The 24961-nt window shown below is 39.9% G+C and overlaps 1 protein-coding gene across 8 annotated transcripts in view; it reads right to left on the reverse strand.

The window, feature by feature from the left end:
- The window catches only part of DNM3 (dynamin 3), a 585110-nt gene that overhangs the window by 3240 nt on the left and 556909 nt on the right, over window positions 1–24961 (reverse strand). For 3 of the 8 annotated variants that reach the window (XM_027613361.2, XM_027613358.2, XM_027613357.2), the window contains one exon: window positions 6282–6351. The exons of 1 other annotated variant lie outside the window; for it this stretch is intronic. In XM_027613361.2, the coding sequence (XP_027469162.1) occupies window positions 6282–6351 (70 nt within the window). Of the gene's footprint in view, window positions 1–1437; window positions 6352–18100; window positions 22429–24961 lie in introns of those variants that run through there. 4 more of the 8 variants (XM_027613364.2, XM_027613360.2, XM_027613356.2 and 1 more) reach the window with 3 other exon arrangements.

Below are 24961 nucleotides of genomic sequence, written 5' to 3' on the forward strand. Positions count from 1 at the left end.
CAAGTGTATTTCATCAAGAAACCCATGGTATATGTATGTGCAAAACTGACTAAAATCTCATGGAATGAAGTTTGGGAAACTCTGGATTAAGACTGTCATTTTAGCCAACATCTCTTGCGTGTATTCTAATTATTAGGCTGCCACAGTGGGAAAGAACACCAACAAAGGGTTATCATAGTGGCAATGCCAGGTGTGTGCTGGAGTACTAAGAAGGAGGGTCTGAGAACCATCTAATCTAAACCCTGGAGATTCCAGCAGAAAAACAAGAATCTTGACAAATGAAAAGATACACTGATGCCAGAACTATTTTAAAAATACAAATGGTAATCTGCCAAATAGTTACCAAATAAGTAGTCTGCCAAATAAGTTCCTTTGGTTTGGGTAATTTCCATTAGAAACCATTCTGAATAAAGAATCACGCTGTAGAACTCACACACATGCACGCGCACACGCACGCGCACACACACACACACACACACACACACACACACACACCACACAAGTGTACAGCATGATTCTCATCCTGTCTCTTCTAGTAAAAACCTTCCTTTGAAGGCATTAATGGCTCCACTCATGGAAGATGTACAGATATGAAAAATAAATGATAAGAGGAAAGCATGAATCAATACATACAACAGTCTTTGCAATTCATCTTTTCCCAGTGAAATGTATCCTGAACACAGAGGGTAAGTAAACCACTGTTCTTCTCCTCCCATTCCCTTCTTGTCTTCCGTTTTTGGATGGATGGCTCAATCTGGGACTACGTACATTGATAAGGGACCTACCATCAAAACTCAGGAAGAGTCTTTCTCTGTGCTCTGCAAACTGAGGACAAGGATGTGTGTAGTTACTATTTAGCACTCTACTCTCCCATCTTCTTAATATTAGGCAAAGTAAAAGGTTAACTTCTCCCCTTGATGCCCAGTGAGTAAATAATGAAGGCCAACTGTTGAGTCAAGAGCTCAATTACTTTCTGTAAGAAATGCCTTCTGTGGACCTAACATTTGGGCAGAGTGTTCTTCCTCCTTCCGCTTCCCAGGGTTTTTCATGAACACTTCCTCTTCAACAGCGAAATAAGACGGTACCTCTTAGCTGTCACACTGCACCCTCCAACTGTCTAAAGCTTGTGCCCTTTTTAAACCTAGTCCAACACTGAGTTTGAATCAGAAATAAAATGTCTCCCACTCTCCTGCCTTTGCTTTGTCCAATTTGTTCCCCTTAAAAATCTTGTCAATAAAAAAAAAAATTAAAGAAAAAAATAAAAATCTCGTCCTCCCCCAAATTAATGCAGTAATGCCAAATGCTATTATTCCCCATTTTGGTAATTTTGGGCCAATTTGATCAAAAGAGTTGTAAGTATTCAGAAGTCTCAGATCTTACTGATATGCATAGATACAACTCAAATATATTATACAAGAACGAGGAAGGGGGGGGAGTCCTTCAAATGTTAGCATTTATTTCAGGTTCAGAAATACAGCTTCACATTTTCACAATAGGTACATGTGACCTTCAAGAATGATACAGGCTTGAGGAACTTCCTTCAAAAATTCCATTCACAGAGTCCATCCATATATCAGCATTAAGAAATCCTGAAAGTGTCAAGGAGACAGTGGAAAGTATTCTGGATCAAATTAATTAAAGAATCAACAGAGAAGGTAAGATTTTGCCTCTACACACTGCTTCTTCATAAAAAAGCAAAAGGGGAATTTGATTCAGAAAAGGGAGAAAAAAGAAACAGATGAGCGAGCAACACAAAGGCTGCACACATGAAATTAAACATGAATCAAGTTGCGGTGAAATTTCTGGAGGAATCGTTTTTTAATCAAACTGGCAACAGACAGTGCAAGAGGTCGACAGAGTAATTTTTATCATATTTTTCGAAAACATTACACAATGAGCAAAGTTTAAGGAATTCAAAGGGTCAAAATTTAAAAGAAACTAATGCCTCGAGCTGAGCCATGTGTGAAACCCCAGACCAGAGAGGTGAGAAGTCCCACCCATATACCAGTATGAACAGGTCTTAAGACAAACAGGAGACTCTTCCTTGAGTTTTCTCTCTCTCACTCTCACACATATACGCATTCTTACACATACAGACAACTAGCAACACATATACGACACATGCTTCAAAATATCCTGCAAGGTTCACAATACAGAACACCACACGATTTTAAGCGTACCAACAAGACAGGATGACCTAAGAGTATCTAGGAGACACGTTGGAACTTTTAAGAAAGGAGTAAGTGATCTAGTGAACTAATCATTGTTTCTCTACAATCATCTAGCTTTATTCACATTAAACTCTGAGCTCACAGCTAGCAGTCCTCTTGGTGAAACAGATCTAAAACTCAGCTTGAGTCTCACACCTTCTCTCCTTTGACTGGATTCTACAGGTCAGAGACCTACTATTTAGGTTTTATCCTCAGTGTTAAGGAGATTACTGTCAATTTCAAATACTTATCTTGTTTACCAAATGAGAAATGTTTACCTAAAACAAGGGATGGATGACCTGTCTCTGAGGTATTAAGTAACTTCTTCCCTGCATTTTTAGCAAATTTACTCAGAAAAGTCCACTCTTTGTATTATATTGCTGTATCCCTCCAATTTATTTTTTGACATTTACTATGGAGAAAAAAATGACTATGTAGACCAATGTAAGCTTTTTAAGATTCAGCTCAGCAATCCAAGAATCATTTATAATTCCAATCAGAGTTCTTAAAAGTGGGTTTCCAGATCTTACACTATATTTGGCAAAGGTCATTTCTTCTTAGATAGCAGTGCTGTGGACTTAGGTACAAATGTCTGTGGATGTTACTCTATTGTGTTGTCACAGTAATTCTGAGTGTTGTGCCTGTCCTGGAAAAAATTTTGTAGACCTCATGTATGTTATCACTGTTCTATGAACCACCGTTACCGTGTATTATATAAGACCCTCCAGAGTGAGCTCTTGAATTAACACAGTTTAAAAAATATATTCAAACCCACACACACAAATCACATGTATACATAAATATTTACACCCATACATAGCATATATACACAATGCACATACAATCACACTCATGCTTGTGGTGTTTTAACAAGGGTTTTTAAACCTACCTACCCAAAGGGGCACAAAACACGTGTACTTACAGAAATGAATTTACCATGTATATACTGTATACACAGAGACACATGCATTGAAAATATGTTTGTACACAGAAAACGTCAACATTTATCACATACTGGTATTAGGTCCCATTTCATATTTGAGAATTATGGCTACAGTCTATACTAAAAAGTCATAAAATTAATCTATATGACTACGTTTAAATTCTAAGTTTAGAAGGCTTACAGTTATATCACAGGAACTGGTTCAATTATGTTTTGGAACAGAACAAATCTGTATCTGAACAAGTAGGCAATGTGCTAATAAACAGACCCTACTGCTCTTCTGTGTTATAAAAGACAGCTAAAAGCAATATTCAGAAGAGTAATCTTGGTAGGTGACTTCTGGAAATGCAATATATCTGTTCTAAATCAACACTATTTCAATAATCTGTCCACAATTGAGTAAACAGTTATTCCAATTAGTCAATAAGCATGCAAGATTTAGCATGTGACAAGAAACAAACAAACATATACAGTTAATTCTTCCAAATCCTAAAAATACCGTATGTTTTATTTTATTTTGCTAGACATCTATTGTGTAGACAACATCAGAGCAATCAGTTAGGAGGAAGCTACACAAAAGATGAGAGGTGGTATGGGAAACTCTTAGAAAGCTCATGAAGCTACATTCCCACCTTAAGGCCTGGCACGAACAACGCACTTCACACACATCTTAGAGCTTCCGACTTCATTCACCTTGAGAGCTCCTTTCAGCAGGATGCAAACCCTTTGGGAAATGGTATTAATGCTAATCATAGTACTGCAGCAAACTGAAAGTATTCTCCAACATGACTTCTGGAATTCCAGGGGAGGCTGGGTTCTGTTAGAAATAACTGAGAAGAAGTAAGAGAACAAAAATGTGCCTACAAACAGAGACAACTGGGACAGTGAAACTATAGGATTATAATCCAAGAGCAAAAGCCAAAGACGACAAATGCCATTGTTTATGACTACATAAGATCAGTGGAAAGAAAGTTGGAAAAACATCTCCAATTTTCTTTGACATGGTTTGTGCTGATCTAAGAACACACCAGTGGTTATCCACAATATTTTCCTTTAACAGAAGGAAATTTTTGAAATACAGCAAAATGCAAAACCACATTTAGCACAAAGCCAAACCCTGAAGTATATAATCCGTTAGCTGCCTATTTTAGAGAATTCAAAGGAAGAAGCAAAGGGAATCCTAAAAAGAGGGAATTTTATGAGAAGATCTCTGTAGATAATTTTGTTTTACTATGGACATTTACGTAACACATTTCCATTTAGCTGCAGCACTATTTTAAAAACACATTATGTATCTTGCACATCTGTTCCATTCACAAAGAATTAAGGTTTTTTTTTTTTTTTCCAAATGGGGGGGAAAAAGTTGTGAGAAGATTTAGGGTGGTGATTTAGGGTTGTGTTCTTTATACAATCACTTGTAACTTAAAAGTTGAAATGTTCTTTTTGTAAATCTCATAGTCTCTGATTTTTGCCTATTATAAGTGGGCTAGCTGCGGAATAACTTCAAAACAATGCCATTCAACTTGGCAAGTTCTCTTTTTAATAATGGTTGAAAGTTTTTACTTCATACTTTATGGGTGTCTGCCTTGGGTATAAAGTACACAGGAAATTAAAGTTAAGTTAACATACAAATCATGTTTGCTGCTTTCAAAGGGAGACATTTCAGTTGGTGAAACCTGATTTACTTCTGTGGAATATGAAATGGTGTCATGGGACGCCACTATTCAGCGAGGACTTGCTGTCTGGGAACAGTTAGCAGACAGAATTCCACTTGGCTTCTGGCTGTTTCCTACATGCTAATCATCTGGTCCTACGTCGTCTACAACTCAGCCTCAGGACTGAACTATTAACCCCCAGGCTAAACCGATTTTGTGAATTTTTGCAATGTTAGCATTTGCCAAGTTGCTTTAGATCTCAATGTCTTAATTCCATTTTTTGGAATGACCTGTGCAGAGGTTGTGAAGTTACACAGCTGTAAACGTGTGAGCTCCTGCTCTTAAACCATGGCATCTCTTACGAAACGACTTTTATTTTCTTTCCAGGGCCCCCTTTAAAAACGGTTATCCCAGAGTAAGGCTCAAGATGTATTAAGAAAGCCTAGAATGGATGGAAAGTTACATTAAACTGGTTTTAAAGGTAGGATGAATTCTTATGCGAGGGAATTACAAATTAGCTTGGAAAGAGAGAAAAAGTCTTGCTCCAACCAAATAAATAAATAAACTGGAGTTAGTGTCAAACTGTAGTTAAGCCATGCTCTAAGATTGGATCAGTTTGAAACATTAAATATTTTCCATGTCAGCCTTCACTGTAACCTAGAAGGAGGTGAATATATATGTGAATAAAGAAATTACGTATTTCCAGACACTTCTAGAGATCTGATATTTTGCTTCTTCCTTGAACTCTGAAACTAACTAGCCAAATCTCCTGACTGACTACCAGAAAATTAAGCTTTGATTTGCTGTTGAATATGCTTCTAGCATGAAGCAAAACACACTGGGATGAGGAGAAGCTCTCTAGAGCAAGCAATGCATTAACTTTTCCTTTGCAAACTACCTTGTGCTTCTGGAAAAGTTTTATTCTTAAGGAATCCTAATTTTTAAAAAAAATCACTTCCTAGCAGTCCTATGAAATAAAGAGGAAGGATAGAGGACCTAAATAGGTAATTACAGAGTAGGAGGAAACGTTAATAATAGACAACATAATTTTTGTCAGCCAAAACAGAATGTGGGAAAATAAATACACAAATGGCTTAGGTCTAAGCCCACCACCTCACAGCTCTTAAGAATTATACTTAATGGGCTACCTGGTGGGTAACCTGGGAACTTGTCCAAAGCAATTTCAAATATATGCCAGGGTAGGCAAACGGTCTCCAAAATATAGGGCTGCTATACAAACCTACCCTTGGTCAGTACAACATACAAAGAAAGCCTCGAAGGGTCAGCAGTTTTCAAGAGTCAAACTCCAAAGGTTTGATACACCATGAGCGACGAAGATGAGTGATGAATGCATTAGTAAAACTGGTTACTTGCCTACTGATGTCCACACATGCGACTACTCATGATTTACTGATCAAATATGTTGCTTTTGTATAATTCATTAGTAATTAATTGCCATGCCAGACACTTCACTTAGTCTAACAGGGAGGATTCTAGTGGACGGATTATAGTGGGACGAGTTGGTGATGGGGGTGGTCTCCGGCTAGAAAGAGAGAAAGAGAAAGGTAAAGAAACAAGTAGAATCTCTAGCAGAAGGTCGTCCCAAAGACACTGGGAAAGAGCCAGCACACACATGCCCATGCACAGACAGGCTAGCAGCAGGGGCTGCCATCTGTAATGATTTTAACACTGTCACCTTTCAGGCATCCTGCATTTTGAGACAAAAATGAAGTATTTTGTCATATGCAAATCTTTCTCAAAACAGAAGCTGCCCTCCCAATACTAAACAAACAAACAAAAAATCAAATCATTTAAAAGCCATCTGAAATGTACTGCGCATTTCTCAGCCACCAGAGAATGGTTACATAGAGTGAACTGTGTTATGCTATGCCTGCCCCACGCACTTATTAGGTCTCTTAGGCCTCAGAGAATGATGGCCTTTGAATGTTTATTTCCCCTTATATAATATTCTTCCTCTTTTTTTCTTACTGTCAGAATATTATCACCTCTCATTGCCTTCAGCAGTAGCTTTCTCCAATTTGTTCTACATTTTACTTCTAATTTGCAGCACACTAGAAAACCAGAGAATCTGGGTTTTAGAGTCCTCTACGGTAAGTGTAAACAGGTTCAGGAGGAGGGCTGCTCGCTTTCTGGTTGGTCATATTTCTGAGAGCTGAGGTGGCCGAATACACAAACTCCAGATAATGAAATATTACTGTACATGAGAATCTCAACACCACCAAGTAATGCTCTTTATGTCCTGAACCCCTACATTTATTTCCTAAAAGTATTAGGAACTTTGTGTGTGTGTGTACCTGATTTCATATGTAGTTTCTTGGGGAGTAATTTTTATAACCAACAAAATTCAAAAATTCTACAAATCGTAACCTTTCTTTTTGATAAAACTCTCCCTTTGACTATTTCAGAATGATCCCTTTTGGAAGTATAGTCATGTCGTGCAATTTTTTTCTGTATTGGAAACAGTAGAAGGATTAAATCAAATGTCCCTTCTCAGGTATGAAGAAGTGAAGATAGAAAAATTAAGGAAAACAATTATGAAATGTTAAAAAATCACAAAACTATAAAAAGGAAAAATCAATGAGAAAGAGGTCTTCTTGATTAATGGTACAAATCCTGGCCACTTAGGCACAAACTCACAGATACTAGCAGAGTTCCTTTGGCCCCTGCCGCTGAAAAATGTCCAAGAGGCTTTAGAGGAAAGGTTTCCTTGGGGAGGTACATTCCAATTTAACCTCTTATGCTAGGCTCGTTATTAGGTGGGCACTGAAAGTCTTAAAGTCTAACTAGACATAATTTAGAGGCGCAGTAACCAAACTAAACCATCAATACTAGTTGTTTAATATGAGTAAACAAATAAGTCCTCCTTTTGCAGAAAGGCTACTGACTACTGTGGCCATCCGGAAATGTTTTAGCTATTCTCTGCTGCAAAAAATCCTCTCTTCATTCCTCTTTACTTGTGACCGTGCAAAAGCACTGCCCTTCCACTAGCATACTGCTCATTTTCATTTAAAACGGCCATATTTGGGGCACCTGGGTGGCTCAGTCGTTTAAGCGTCTGCCTTCAGCTCGGAAAGGATCCTGGGGTCCTGGGATTGAGCCCCACGTCGGGCTCCCTGCTCAGGGGGAGCCTGCTTCTCCCTCTCCCTCTGTCCTTCCTCCCTGCTTGTGTTCTCTCTTTCTCTCTCTAAAATAAATAAATAAAATCTTTAAAAAATTAATAAAACAAAATGGCCATATTTATTTAGCTTATGTCCTGAATCTTGAAGCTGCATCTTCTCCTTTGTTGTGAAGTTTCTAGAGGCCAGAGGTCACACCCACTTAACTTGTCTCATGCGGCCCTTAGCGTGATGTTACATGCAATTAGGTTCTCAGTGCTGTTTTGTTCATCTGCTAGATAAGTGCTTTCCATCCTTCAAGACTCACGTCTGTGAAGTCTTCCCTTCCCTCTATCTTGGATACAGGTGCTTCGAAAGCATCTCAACGTACTTCTATTACAACCATCACACTGAATCCTAATTAGGTGTATATGTTTATCTCCACTGATGAGAAATGGGCTGTCTTACTCATCTTCCTATTCTTGCAGTGTGTGCTTATCATTCGGCCACTGAACACCTGAACACTGACAACTGAATAAATTAAAGTTATTCCTAGAAGTAAGAAGCAACTTATAAATGCTTATGATATTCACTGATCTTTACATTACATAAAGGTATTTGTTAGGAAATCATTGCTGTTGCAGAAAAAAAAAAGCTACAGTGACATGTAAGATTCTGACCCTTGGAACTGTTACCTATAACATATTTGCTCAATTCTTTAATAGATGTTTGAAATAAATATTAAATAACAGGCCCCTGTGCTCAGCGAGTTTGATAAATAGTCACATAACCCATAGAATTGTATTCTTAGCAACTAAGCAGTTGTGGGTCAGGAGGAGGAGCAGGTCAGAATTTGAACTCGAAGGAAGGAAACTCTACCAAAGGATTTAATATTGGGTTGGATTTTTTTTTTTAAAGTGGATCTTAAACTACAAATTCAGTGAAAGGCAGGATACAACATGGCATGGTGGGTTGGAAATTGTTTCATGCATACATGATAGCTTGGACCAAGGATTGTAGCCACTAGAGAAAGGAATACAAACAAGTTCTCTGCTGATCCTTTTGTTCTTGGCTTAAATGTCATTCTTCAGTCCTTCCTGACCATCCTATAGTTTCCAACCACCCCGCCCCCAAACACTTCGTGATATTTGTGTATTTCATAGCACTTAACCCTGTTTGTAATTACTTATTTATTTACTAGATTATTGCCTATGTCCCCTGATAGATTCCTAAAGAGCAGAAACCACATATTCTGTATTTATTATGTGTATTTAGCATTTAGTATAATGTGATTAGAAGGCAGTGAATAAATATTTATTAAATAATGGACAAATGAGTGACTGAAAAGTGCCTAAACAGAGATGCTTGGCCAGGTTAGAATACAGGCCAGATCAAAGGGAATAGATCCAATGGGACCAGGAATATATCTGAAGTGTTTATCAGAGGCTACTATTGAGGCAGTGAGTTTACACAGAGAGAGTACTAGATCAAAAGTCAAAGATGTGGATGCCTCCAGCTGCCAATTAGAACAGTCAGTCACCATCTGAGGGTCTCAAAGCCTCAGGTTCCCCATCACAAGCATTGGAGATTCAGACTAGATGATCTATAACACACCTTCTAGTTGTGCATGGCATACATAATTTATTGAGCATCTACTATGTGGACTGCATTATGCTGCATGATTTTTTAAAAACTCAGAATCTATTCAGAGTGGAAGATGAATGGGACAGACAAGTATGCAAGTGGTTTTTACTACTGTATCCCATTTTAAGTGGAAAAAACAGGGCAAAATTTTGTAATTCAGACTCTAAGAATATATTCTAGGAAGCTTGAAAATACAATGTGGTCAAAGCAGGAGCAAATATGATTTTAACTGCAACATATTAAACTTGAAGACATAAGAGAATGGTTATATAATGAGGTTATAAGAAACCAGAAACCAAGTGATGAGGATGGAAGGGAAGAGCTCAATGGAGAGAATGGAGAGATTTAAATGTTCCGATGACACAGTTGCTTCTCATTAACCTCCTCCCCAGTTTTGGACCATGCTGACGGAACTAGAAAAGGACAATGGTAATGCACAAGTGCAGAAAGAAAGCAAGGCAGGAGACTATGGGAATGGAACTTTCTACTTTGTGCTAGGGCTTTTGTTTGTCTTATTCACCACCATCTCTCAAAACTAGTATGATCCTGGGCTCACAGCATGCTTTTTTTTTTTTTTTTTTTTGAGAAAGAGAGAGAGGGAAATTGGGAGTGCACTAGCTGGGGGAGGGGTAGAGAGAGAGAGGGAGGGAAATAATCTTTTTTTTTTTTGAAGATTTTATTTATTTATTTATTTGACACACAGAGAGAGAGAGACAGCGAGAGAGGGAACACAAGCAGGGGGAGTGGGAGAGGGAGAAGCAGGCTTCCCGCTGAGCAGGGAGCCCAAGGCGGGGCTCGATCCCAGGACCCTGGGATCATGACCCAAGCCAAAGGCAGACACTTAACTGATTGAGCGACCCAGGCACCCCGAGGGAGGGAGAGAATCTTAAGCAGACTCCCGGCTGAGCGGGGAGCCTGATAAGGGGCTGGATCTCATGACCTGAGCCAAAATCAAGAGTTGGATGCTCAACCTACTGACCCATGCAGGTGTCCCTCATGGCATGCTTTTTAAATAAAGAATTGGGAGAGGGGCGCCTGGGTGGCCTCAGTTGGTTAAGCCTCCAACTCTTGATTTCCTGCTCATCGGGGAGTCTGCTTCTCTCCCTCTGCCTCTCCCCCTGCTCAAGCATGTGAGCACTCTGTCTCTCTAAAATAAATAGAGAAATCTTAAAAACAACAACAACAACAAAGAAATCGGGAGAATCTATCCATTAGGGCTCTTTAAAAGTGTCCCTTAGCAGGGGCGGCTGGGTGGCTCGGTCAGTTAAGTGAATGATTCTTGATTTTGGCCCAGGTCATGATCTCAGGGTCATGATATCAAGCCCCATGTTGGTGCCATGCTGGCCATGGAGGCTGCTTAAGATTCTCTCTCTCCCGGGGCGCCTGGGTGGCTCAGATCGTTAAGCATCTGCCTTCGGCTCAGGTCATGATCCCAGGGTCCTGGGATCGAGTCCCGCATTGGGCTCCCTGCTCCTTGGGAGCCTGCTTCTCCCTCTGCCTCTCTCTCTCTTCCTCTCTGTCTCTCATGAATAAATAAATAAAATCTTAAAAAAAAAAAAAGATTCTCTCTCTCCCTCTCCCTCTGCTCCCTGCCTCCCACTTGCTCTTGCACACTCTCTCTATCCAAAAAAAATAAATAAATAGGCACCACACACCTGCATGGTGAATGAATGATGGAAAGAATGAAAGACAAAATTGCTATCGTTGTCCTCTCAAAATAATTATGACATCTTTAAAATATGCCCAGTTTCAGGTTAAAGTACCCCATATATGTACTCAGGAATTAAAAATGCTGAATGATCCTCCTCCCCACCGTTCTGGAAAAAATGAGCATCATTTCATTTCTAAAACAATAAAACTCTACTAGAAAGCAATTCAGGAAGAGCATTAAGTTGTTCAGTGTGATTTTCTTAATAAGCAATGCTGTTTGCCAACTTCAACACCAGAAATACATTTAAGGTTTACTGTTAAAGTTCATTTCATTGGTCTAGTTCCTAACCATTCAAAGAGTTTCCAAAGACATTCACCTCATAAGACAGTTTGTTTTGGGCAAAGTTATTTGTTTTGTACCAAATTTTCCTCAGTTGCTTTGTTTAGTGATGGGCTTCATTAAGGAACCCATTACATTGAAATGGAGCATCTTGCATCACTTAGTGTTTATTGAAACACTGTGTTGTGTGTGGGCGGTTTATGGTTATGATAGAAGAGCCATGTTTCTGCTTCCAAATCAAAGGGAGAGATGTAATACTTGTAGTTGCATTTGTAGCTGCAGGGATGAACATTTTACAGTCTTTTGGACAATGACAATTTTTTCAAGAAAGTCCAATGCTCACACAAGGTGGGTGGCATTGAAGGGGAGGAACGGGCTTTGCTGATAAGAGAGAGGAATGCATTATTTGTCTTACTGTCTCTTTCGATTCTCTTCGAAGAACAGAAGAACTAAAATTTCATCTGCTCTGCTTTGGGTTAGTTGGTTCTGAGTGTTCATGGTGTGAGGCCAATCTTAGGGGTTGAGTGTGTGTGTGTGTGTGTGTGTGTGTGTATATATATATATATATATATATATATATATATATATATATATATACAGAGAGAGAGAGAGAGAGAGAATATATATAGAGAATTCTTTGGGGTCAGTTGCTTACAGGGTGCATCAGCATGTGGGGAGGTGGTGAAAACTGCCATTCCTCTAGTTTCTTGCTGCCAGGTAGCATAACACTGTTGAAATGGTTGCTCTTTCTGCCCCTGCCCTTATTCCTTGTCAGGGTGGGAAGCGGGAATTATGAGACTGGTAAATGTGTGAGCTAGACTGGGTCTGTGTAGCACAGTCTCCTTCCTTTTCTCTGTTGACACCAAGATTCTGTGACTCCCAGTCCAGGATTCTTTCTATTGGACAGTTACATTCACACGTTCTGGGGCAACGGTTCCCAGATTGGACCATGCATCAGAATTCCCTGGTGGGCTTGTTAAAACTCAGATTGCCAGGCACCACACAGAGTTTCTAATAGGGTGAGACATTTCTAGCAAGTTCCCAGATGCTGCTGATGCTGCGGGTCCTGGGACCATGCTTTGAAAACCATTGTCCTAAGGCATAATAAGTGATTTTCATCTTGCTTTATTAGCAGTTCAATTCACTTGCCAGATATAGTGCAAGCAAAAAGAGAAAGTACTGGAAAAAAATCTCAAGAAGAAGAAAGAAATGGTTGTAGAAATACTTTGATGCATTTGGGAATTAGACTTAAGTATGGGTCAGATCAGTTTTAGGTTTATTTCGTAAAGACCAAGATACTATCCTACAGTAGTGTTCTTGTTAATCATCACCAGAAAAATAACTACTTGCTTAGGGAAGCTTGTACTTGCTTATGAAAATGGCAGTAAGTATAGAAAGGAAACATCTATACACATGCAATTCCAAGTTCTCATCTTTGGAGAGGGTGTGACTGAAGTCCAACCTAATTAGCTAGGCGAACCCCTCCCCCCACAACAAAAAAGAAAAGAAAACCCTCAAAAAAGATAAAGTTGAACACATCTAGAGGAATGATATCTGCCTACCAGGGTAGTATTTGCATAAAAAAGGATATTCAATAGGCTTCTCTTATACCACAAGTTCAACTTATTAAATATAATTGAGGCTTTAAAATACATGTCTCAAAAATTTAATTTACATATAATTACATATTACATGTAATTACATTTAGGATGATGGGAGAGTTATACATCCCAGGTTTCTAGAAGCCGCAGGGATCTGATAGCAACTTGCCCAACTTGTTTATCTTATTGATGAAATAGGTAAAAAAAACTTTTTTTAAATGAAGGGTTTTGAGTACTGAACCACAAGAAGTAAGGCTACAGCTGGCGAATTTCTTAGAAAACAGAACAAACTAGAACTAAAACAAAAAACTGCTTCTGAGTTTTCTAAAATCATAAAGAGCATCTGCGCAGTGGGCTGTGCTGGACACGTTTTTAAAGCAGCCCTGGGCGAGAATGATTCTGGTGGCATCACTAAGCTGGGCTGGGGGATTGCCCAGCAAACGTCCCCCTCGGGAACTATAATGCCTTGTTTCTCCACGATCCTCTTGAATTACTTAATCCTCGTCTCATTTTTCAAAGTTTAAGGCATGCATGTATAGTTTATCATCTGAATGACATTATAAACTTCCTATGAACCCAGATTATTTCTCAGCCTGCTTATAGTCTGCCACAGTGGAAAGGCAGTGGATGGGCAGTGTCCCCCCATCCGGTGGCTCAGTGTGCAAGAATGCAGACGCCCAAGGACAAATCAGGAGCACACCTCCAGGTGAAATGGAAGGGCAACTCACTCTGATCCAGGACTTTGTCTTGCAAATGTCTGCGCTATCAGATAATCAGACACAGCATTTTAAACACGGTTATGCTTATGCTTTGCTTCTTATTTTGAGCATTTATTAATAAGACAGATTTTACATATCTATAAGCTAAGAGGCTAAGTTTTAAAAAATGCTACAGCGGTCAGGATATTGTCCACATGGAAGATAATAGTTTGTAATTTATTATTAAAAATACTATAGGCTGCTCTCCAGCATATTTTTGGCCTTTTCAGCTTTAGTAACAAAATGAGCCAATACTGTCCAAGAATAGTTTACAGTAGATGTTGGAAAGAACATAGGACTTGGAGTCCAATTAAAGGCTCTAAAGAATTCTTTAATATGATTCGTGCTACATATTAGAGCCAGCATTTCTTTCCCCTGTGAAAACGAACCCATGATTTTATAACATATGTCACTGGGAAAGTATGAATCAATTGATGGACTCTGAAGTAAGAACACAAGGGGAAGAATAGTCCATAATTGTTATTCGATGATACAAACATCTAATATCCTGTATAAATTAGTCTCTGAGCAAAATGGTAATATAACCTCCCTTGCCACATTTTCTTTACATGATCTTAAATATCTGACTTGGATTCATTCAGAGGGGTGGTACAGATACACCCACTTCCATGGCTGCAGCAAAAAGGCAGCCTGAAGGATGATTTGCCCACATTAACTGCTCAGTTTGTGATGTGTAAAAAAGAATTTTATAATAGCATTCAGCCAGGCAAGCTTCTCAGGAGACTAGAACAGGAGAGAAAGTGTTTGCGTTTAAATTGTTTCTTCAAGTACACTAAGTATTGGGCTAATTCCAAAATAAGTTTTGATTAAGCGCTGCGCATCAACTCATTTTGTATTCTTTCATTCCTTCAGTAAGCCCTGCTTATGTGCTATGTGCTGGATTAAGAGTCAGATGTACAGAAAGACGTGATCACTGCCCAGGAGTTTCTACTGGAGATGGGGAGAGAGACAAGCACACCGTGCCGACAGTGGCAGATGTGGTGTTCAGCTTCAGGGGCCCCTGGAGTCTTAGCCTGGGCCAGGAAGGGTTAGGAGGACTTGGTGGGTTAGAAGGACTTCCAGAAAACAAGGGAAGTTGAGGGGACTGGCAGTCCAGAAACAGTAACTAGTATGTGTGAGGGAAAGAAAGCTAGAAAAAGTACTGTCCGTTTGAGAAACCAAGTGTTGTCTGGTTCTTTATCACACGTGTCAAAATTATGTGTTTTGCTGGAGTTCTAATTCATAAAACAGATAACTTACAGGGTTATACTAAAATATGATTCCTAAAAAGCACTGCTTTTGAGATTTTTAAAAATGTGGTAGCCTCTGTACTGTATCACTGACAGCAGATAAGCTGGGTGGGTGGAGGGAAAGACGAAAAGATACGCAAAGCAGCAGAAGGTCAGAGGAATACAGTGGTGAGAAGATTGTATAGAGAAAGGATGTGGCTTGAAAGGAGCTTTAAGTGCACATGGCTACTGAATGAAGTTAAGCAGTGTCCCTTCCGACGATTTTTTCCCCCCATTTCTCTCCCTTTTTCTCTCTCTTTTTTCTCCCTTCCTCCCTCCCTGCTCTCTTTTGAGAAATCCCCAAAGAGATCTCCAAGAACTTACATGATGTAGAAACCTAGTCCCATTGATGTTGCTGGGGCACAACTATTTCTAACCCTCTTCATCTTCTTCTGCCCTTCCCCTCATTCCCACCCCAGGCACCAGGGGAAGGGGTTGGCCAACGCCGCCATTTGGGGGAAGGAGGAGAGGTTAGGAAGGAGGTGCTAAGAACCAGCTACTGGGAGAGGCAAACGTCCACTTCCGAGATGCACATTCCTCTGTCATCTCAAGTCAGTGAGAAGAGGAAAAAGAAGCAAGGATGCGGAGGAAAAAGACGACACTTGGAATCTCTATATAGAACTGTAACATTCATTTCTGGTTTGGAAAGACAGAAAAGACTTTTCGTCCCTCTCTGATAGACAGCAGGAACCTTGCAAGCACGAGTATCTGACGTGAGGCTTCACCTCATACAGGGCAAATGTGGAACTAGAAATTATGGATGGAAAAGTTAACTTTCCAATTCCTTTTATTTTAGTAACAACAACAACAACAACAGAGCACGAGGAATTTGAAGATGTAGAGAAGATTTATGTTGCACCGATGTTTCATATCACCTGATCGTGATACCTGGTGAATTCAAAGGCCCGTTTTTAAATGTACCACGTGACATTTTTCTGGCCACTTACTTCTATCCGTCCAAGTGGCAAAAACGGAGACAAAGAGTTACCGTTTACTAATTACAATCCCAGTGATTAAAAAAGAAAAAAATCCAGCAGGAGGAGCTCTAACCTGCCTTAGAGCTCAAATTTTAAAAACGAAACCGTTGAAAGCAAACAGAGGCAAACAGAGAGGCGGTTGTGCCTTGCAAGCTGCCATGTCAGTGAACAAACATGTGACTAAGTCCCATTAAATGCTCCGCGCGCAGCCAGGGGATGATACTGGCGGGGGCCGAAGGGCCACCATCTCCCCCCTTGCACGAGTCTCCTTGTTCTGATGCAGCGAACCTGGGCTTGGATCTGTGGTGTCTGTTCTTACAAAAGAGGGAGCAAAAGACTGATTTCTCGGCAAGTCTAGAAGTCAGTCTTTTCCTCTCAAAGTGTCCTACTGTTTCTACACAAGACTTTGACGATCGCTCAAACACAGCATTTAAAAATGGAATTTTTATCAGTGGTGGACGGTACTAGAAACACTCCCAAATGTTCCATCACCTTCACTCAGTGGCTTGATGGGCGTTTTTTTTAAAATGAGGGAAATGCTGGGTTTGTAAAAATTGGTGCTAAAAGGGCAAGGACTCATATGTCCCCTGGGCCACGTAAAGAGTCTGCAGCTTTCCTAACACACACACACACACACACACACACACACACACATCCACTGGAGCACAAGAATTTGCTCAGGAAAACAGTGGGAAATATATGAATTTAACAGTTATAGGATTTGGGGGATAAGCCTTTCCATTTTGGACAGTGTTGTGGGAGTGGGACGGACGAGTGGGCATACAGGATGGTCAGAATTACTTAACCTGAAGGAAAACTCTCAACCAATCCCTTTTAATCTACTGCCAATAAGAAGTCAAACTTTTTGTTTTACACTTTAATGGTATGCCCACATTTTAAACTTTTATACAAGCTTCTACAGAAACTTTAACTAGACCAATTCAGACCAAAAATCACTAAATAAAGCTAGTCTAGACGGAAAAATCTATGAAAACCATATGTCTTTTAGGCATCTGTCTTACAAAAATGGCCATCATCCTGGAGAAATAGTTCACAAGATACGCTTTTAGGAAAACTCTGCTGTAATGACCGTGGGGGCTGTGCTTGAGAAGGCGGCTTGCCTAGCAGAAAGTCATGCCAAAATGCAGACCAGTGAAAGGCTCCCATTTCTGCATACGTCTCTCTGTAAACATCACTAAAAGGGCAGGCAAAGGCAGGGATAATTTATACTTCCATTATCTCAGAAGGGATCAAAAAATTTTGTTCCTCCACACTCCTACAGAATGTTAGACCAAGGGATCTCAAAGCCACCCTGTTCTCACTCACAGAAGACTGTTTTGGATAATGTTGAACGTGGATGAGGCCAAAGAACCAGAACATTTTCTTCTGATTATTCCCTCATCCTGCTGGCCTGCCAAACACAGCGAGAAGGCAGGTGTCCGACATAAGTAACTAAAGGAAGACCGTCCTCTATAATTGGATGGAGGGCCCACCTGAGAGACCAGGGGACTCAGGACTGGGGCCCAAAGCAAGAGTGCACTGAGAATGCAGAAAAGGGAAATGTTCTCAAACCTTGCTTTTCCAATTTAATATTGCTCTCTGAACTGGAAACACTGCTACCTTCATTATTCTGGCTACGTATTTTTACATTTTTTACCTCTCAAAATGCACATTTATTGCCTGGTGATGGGTATTAAAGAGGGCACGTACCTAATGGAGCACTGGGTGTTATATGCAAACAATGAATCATGGAACATTACATCAAAAACTAATGATGTAATGTACAGTGATTAACATAACATAATAATAAAAAATTTTATTCATATAAAATAAGAGCACATCATTTACAAATAAAAAATGAAATACTCTTGATTATAAAGACAAAAAAAAAGGTAGCATGAAATCCACAGGAAAAAATAATAGAAAAGCAAACTTTAATGGTCAAAAATCGTAACATTTTAACTGAAAGCTGAACAGTCTATGGAGATTATGGAAGTATTTGTAAGTTGCAAAGACTCCCTGTGACCCTTGAGAATATTTTCTTCTCGCTCAACAGGGAAGGGGACTTTGGAAGAACACAGTAACACTGGCTATGAGCACGAGTACCCCATCGTGCTGTGCAGTCACCTAGAGGGTTGGGGATGCACAATATATGTCGAAGAGCTACATATGGAGAAGAGGTCCTGGGGTGGAGGAGACAAGGATAGTACAAAAGAAGGAAATTTACAAGATGTAGTCAATCATACACCAAAGTTTTAAGCACAGGGAGAAACACCATTTCAACATGTTTATTCAAAGATACCGTGCTTTAAAATGAGTTTTCAATATACTTAGTTTTTAAGTAGTAAGCTGGTGATGGGGTAATTTAGAGTGTTTGAAATATTAAAACAAATCGAGCAATCATATCAACATCCCTCACCATAGACTCCTAAATTGAACTATAGGGCATTTAAGTAAGTTAAAGTCTGATGACGAGTCACAGGGATTTCTGTGGCCCATTAATTTCAGTTCTGAGTGCTTCCATACTACTGTTGTTGAGCTAAAACGACAAGTTTGCTTCCTTTCAAATAATATGTGTAGCCCGGATTTTATTTTGACTTTAGACCCAGATATTTGGTGGGAAATTACCGCAATGGTTTATCTAGTTAACACATTTACTAATGTTTCCTTAATTTTCCACCCCAAGAGGCAATAATTAAGGTAGAATTTGCCTCACATGAAGTTTTATTATTTTAGTTATTAAAATATTTTCCAACACTACCAAGAAGCAAAAAGAAATTCTAGTTGTTTTAAAAATAAGTAGATGTCTTCCTCAGGTTTTATAGCTTTTCCTCCGTGAATGGTGGTCTAAAGGTGGAGCAGCGTATAGACTTTCTGGCAAAGTCCCTTGAGTGTGATGCTAAGGGTAGATTTATTTGAGGGGAAAATTTCATTCACTCTTAAAACTGGCTTTGAGAATAATCCTAATATAAACTTAAAAAAATACACATGGTACAGAATATATCATACATAAATAGCCACTCCCCAGTGAAATAATTTCATTTTAGACTTTCTGGGCTGCAAAACACCTTTGAAAGCCTTTCTCATCTGCCCTCCTAAGAGGTCTCATTCTAGATCAATGGGATATACACTAACCAAGATAAATGTAGAAAATGCTGCCTCATGGAAATCTGAAACCAAAAACAGGTAATATTTACATGGTGGAGGCGACTGGCATATTTGATTGTAAAATAAAAATCATTTCCCAGATCATATTCAAAACCAGCCGAGAACTTCTCCTCACACTTCTCACTTCCTTTTGGTTCTGCAAACTGCCACAGAAGCCTGAGGTCTCTCCTGTGGCGGTCTATGTAGTTTGTGCTTATCCAGGCCTTCATGTCTTTCTCCCTTTCCGTTGGCTCCTCAGCCCTTCCACAAGAAAAGCAGGGATGGAATGGAGCTTATTTCTAAATTTTATATTAACTTGCACACTTCCTGGGTTCCCAGTATTTACACCACATTTAAACTAATCCCAGTGGAGGGAAATGTCGACCCTATGAAGATATGGAACTCTCCTTGTGTCTGAGCAATTGAAGTCAGGAAGGCCCAGCCTTGCCACTGACGATGAGTGAAGGAGAATTTTGCTATCTGCCATTTTGATTGACCATTTTTTTCTGATCCTCGGATGTTAAGTGTTCTTTCTACAGTTCATGTGAGCTGATAATTTTGGCCGGGACACAGGAATGGACATGTCTTAGTGTTTATGGGAATCGTTACAAAAATAATTCCAGAAATTAGAGCACTTGCTATTTGTGGTTTTGCCTATCATGTGGCTCTGATGCCTGGAAGGAGAAGAAAGTACCACGCTAGGATGAGGCTGCCTGAGTACCTTGTGGTTTCAGACTTTGCCCTAGGTAGAAATTCTTCAAGTTTTGATCAGAGTCGCCATTGACCTAAGCTTTCCTCTAAATACAGGTAATGTGGCGTCAATACACCTGCAGATTCTCTCAAACCCAATCCCTTCCAACACCACCCCCCTTCCCCCGCACTTAAAGATACTGGCCAGACCAGAAGTGTAATATTCTTTTGGCAACAGCATTAAGTAAGCCAGATGGATTTCATTTGGCAACTAAAGGGTGTAAATATGTGTTTAGATTCAGAGGTTCCCCCAGGCAATGGTTACAATATGTTGGCTCAAGCAAGCTAAAGGATTTCAATGTTGGGCATTTAAAAATTCTATGTTCAGGCAGCAATAAAGTTATGAGAAGCAGACAAAAGCCATCCAGCCCTCAGCTAAATCCTCCTCTCCTTTCTCATATTGCTGGAGGTAAGCATTTAGGGCACATTCTGAGCAAAAGATGCAGCATTTACAATTTCATGTTTAATTTCCTGGCTGTTTATCGGCCGAAGCAACTCCGGTAAGCTAAATTTCACTTCTACTCTTTCACAGTAGCTGCTAAGTCAGAGGGAAAGAAGACGCGCCCAGCAGCTCCTTCTCCAAGCAAGCTGCTTGGATAGAATTTAGAGGTGAAAGAGCCACGAATCGTGTTGTGCTATGAATCTCTGAAGTCACTGAAAAACATGCCCTCTAACCGTGACTGCCTGCCTGTGAAGGTTTTCCCTGTAAAATCCTTCTTTTCTTACAGCGAAGGAGACAAAGGGGGGCAGTGAGGAAAGAGAAGGACTAGCTTGCGTCTCTCTGCTTACACTGGGCGGGATTCGATTCTCTTTGCTTTTCCTTTCTTTTCCTTTTTGAGCTGACATCAACTTGTATATAGGAACATTCAGCAGATTCCAGCTGGTGACAGTTTGCTGCTGACTGGCCACAGGAAGAATAATAATCATTTACTGTGCATTTTTCACTGGTCAGTGGCTCCCGTGCCAGACTCCCGTCTTGGCTGTCTTCCTCCATCAATCAGGTGAGACCCAGGGCAGGGCTGGGTATCCTGAAACTCAGAAAGGCTTTCCCTGCAATGGCTGAAGCTTAGCAATTTAGAACCCCAGAGAGAACAATGACAGAGCTATTTGCTATTATTTGTCATGGGATGTGGAAGCAGTTGTATTTGGTTAACTCACCGCCAGTTACCACTGGGCTAACAGCGGCATATTGTATTTACTGCTGCCTGCCACCTGTCTGCATTTATGTTGCTTGTACTTTGTCTCCTGTAGATCCTTTCTTATTTTCCTTTCCCTTCTATCCTCCTACAGCCTCGGGTATTTGGAAAGGGAAGATAAGGGACACACTGAAAACAGAAAGGCAATCTGAAGTCTACCTTGACGCATCTGTAAAAGTCCCAAATTCTGACCTTCAGAACACTTGCGGTTCTGTTCCTGGGCCTCCCCTAAACAGACTGCCAGTCATTCCATACTGTGGCGGGATGAAGATGTTTGTGTAAAGTAGACTCAGGTTCGCTAGACCCAAGAAGGAAACCACCAGACTAATTTTACCTTCACTTAAACCGGACTGAAACCAAGACTGAAGAATGAAAAACCTTGTCATTAACCATCGATTCACCTCAGTGAAATATTATGTTACAACCAGAATCACTGTGGAATTCGAATGATTTTGATGGGATGTTTAACCGAGGGGCTTAAATTAAATTGAATATTTTCTTTAGTGAACAATTTCTGGCCAAATTTCTATTTTCATTAAAATATATGAAGCATCATATTTTCAACTCATGTTGAACCTGCAGCAAATTATTAATTACATTTGGGATTTCAGTAACAAATGTTATAACACAGCAGCCTCATGAAATGCCTTAAATGCTAAGAATCAGAAAGAATACCTCAAAGTTGTTTCCATTCTTGGCATTTAGACTTAAAAAAAAAAATCTTTGCTTGACTTTTAAATCCAGTTGCTAAAAATAAAAACTGTTTCCCTGAAAAATCAGAATACCTAGTCATAAATTTATTTGTTTTTTAAAGAGGAAAGGCAGTGAAGAAAATAAAAAACTCATGGCTGAAGTCAGAAATCACAAGACGAGTTCATCATATGTCCAAATGACACTCAGTTGCTAAAGGAAGTCACACGTTTAGAGGGCTCTTGAGGAGGGAGTAAGTCAGGATGTTTCCAAGACATGATTTCGGGAGAATCAGACACACAGGCTAGTCACAAAAGTCGCTTAATTGTCCGTGTACCCTGAACCCATGACTTCAAGACTCAGCAGCTTCATCCTTCATGGCACCAAACCTTCATGTGAGGGATGCAAAGACACACTTTTAAGAATCGTGGGTTTGTCTTTACTCAAAATTTGGGGGACTGGCTGAAAAAAACAAAACAAGGAGACCTTATCCCTCAGTGAAAGGGATTCTGTGTTAACTGTCAACTAGATCAACATATAAAATATGTAAAAGAGATATAGCACAGCAGTGTATCAAGGTCAAACATCTAAAACAAGATTCCATTGTAAAGAGAACCAAATGGCTTTTACCTCCTTAAAGAGCCCACAAGTGCACCAATTATCTCTTTATGTAGAGAGATTTCTGTATCTTTTGCCATGGTTGGTTCAGCAGTAAATGACTGAGAATGTGGGACTGTGATGAGACTCCCAAAGGGTGCCATGTAAAGTCGGGGAAAATGAATATGTCACGGAATGGGTGTAAGTGGGAAATCCTGTGATAATCTTGATGATGCTCCAGGGCTGTCCATGCAGTGAGGGATGTCAGCTTTGCTATGGGGTTCACCAGAGAGGCTATAATGGAGCATTTCTTGATTTCCATCTTGTGTCTCTGTCATGTGGATGGCTGGATTGAAAGTCAAATCCTCACCTATGATTCAGTTTTGCCATTTTTAAAAGACACCATCAGACTTGGTGACAAGGCTGGTTAAAAAAAGTACTTCAGTTTTTCAATATTTTTTTTTAAACAGAGGATTGAGTGATGAGGTAAATGAAGTTTGCTTTTCCTTGGATAGAGACCCTTCCTCCCACCCTTATCCCCTTTTGACCGTTGCAAAATAGCTTAGTCCAAGGAAAGGGGAGAAGACAAATGAGTCAAATAATGCCAGAATCAGCTGTTGCCAGGAAAAACACACTCTGATTCAGTTAATTTGTTCTGTTAATGTCAAAGGCTGTGATTCCCAATTAACTAATTTTAAGAAGCTATAACCGAAAATAGCTACATCAGCCCTAAAGTTAATATTTGATGAAGATTAGGATCTTCAAGCAAGAAGAACAGGGCCCCCAAAGAGGTGCTGATGTCTGCTTAAGATCATCTTGCTAAACAGGAACACAACTGGCTGGGATTTTCAAACTGGGTTTTAGCCCCGTCAGAGAAGTTGAGTGGAGTGGGAGGGCAGGGGGCAAGCCAAAGATTTTGGCAATAGAAAATGTTCCACAAATCAGATTTGCATACACTCAACTAATGGCAGAAGCATCCCTACTGGTGAGTCTCTCTGGGATAGAGATGCTCCCCTGGATCAGGTGGAACTAATTAGAACAGGCATGTAGTTTGCAGGATTTCCAGCTCTCTCGCTGAAAGGCTCCATGTGCAGAAACCAGAACAGCTTGAGCAGCTGAGAAAAGCTGGGCCAAAAATGACTCCACCCGCCCCTCTCCTTCCTCTTCCTTTACATTGGAATGGAAAGATAGAATAATAATAAATTAAAAAAAAAAACAACCCAGAACGCTCATGGTTTCTGTCCAATTGCAAGTGCTTTCATTACATTTGAATAGGTTTAAAATAAAGGCATACAAGTTCTTAAACGTCAAAATCCTAACTTGCTAATGAAGTCGCAAATTATCCGGAAGAAAATTATGTACAGGCACATGCCGAATGGCAGAATATTTTGCCTCTGAAAGTTCAGTTATTGCCTTTGTGATATTAAAGCCCAACAGGGAGTCAGTGGGACACGGCTTGTACTGTCTTGTCACGTTATGAGTTTCTGGTTTCAGGTAAAAGGGGAGAAAGGGCCCTTAAGAAAGTAAAGACCTAGGAAAAAAAAAATCAAACTTCCTTCTTGAAAAGCTATGGGTTGTTTTCCTGGAGATGATGGATAATGGCATTTCAATGTTTTTTTTTTTTTTTAGTTTTTAATAGAGAAAATGGAGGCAAATCACAGAGGGAAAAGAGAATATATAAATAAACAGAACAAGGTGAAGTTTCAACAAGAGCTTCCCTCAACTTTTTTCTTTCTTTTTCCATCTTTGTCTTTCTTTTTCTCTTTCTTTCTTCTTCTTTTTTTTTTTTTTTTTGAAATCTTAAACCCCATTTCTGGCTTGCATTTGGTAGGATTCCTGCTCTGGCTTTTATTAAAAACAGACTTTATGTGGTCAGAATTCTTCATCTTAAGCTAAACTTTAATAGGCCTAAGGATCCTGACAGCTTCTCTCTTGGTCTCTCTCAGGTGACCCCCCCCACCCCCCAGAGGGGTTTCCCTCCCATTGCGCTGAACTGGCGCTGAAATTTGAAGGCTCAGCACAAAAACCAACTTTCCTCTTTTACTCCGAAGCCTCATTTCTGTTTTACATTTGAGACTCTTTTCAAGGCCAGGGCGTTAGGTCTGGCTCCAAGTGGAGAATAGTCTAGAAATTTTGAATAACATAACTGGTGTCCTATAAATTCCCCAACACAGATGCATTAAACCTGGCAGTTCCCCTTCTCTAGTGCGAGCTACTGATTCCTGATTCCTGCCCGCTACCTTCTGTGAGGGAGCTTGGAAATACCAAGGGCGACTCCATCCCGCTTAACAAATCAATTTAGCATTCAACAGTATCTCTGAAGGGTATTGGCAAGCCAGCTTATCTGAAACCAAGAGGTAAAGCAGCCAAGCAAGCAAACAAAGACATGCATGTTCAT

Source organism: Zalophus californianus, chromosome 10 (genome assembly GCF_009762305.2).
Source record: "Zalophus californianus isolate mZalCal1 chromosome 10, mZalCal1.pri.v2, whole genome shotgun sequence".
In the NCBI taxonomy this organism is placed as follows: domain Eukaryota; kingdom Metazoa; phylum Chordata; class Mammalia; order Carnivora; family Otariidae; genus Zalophus; species Zalophus californianus.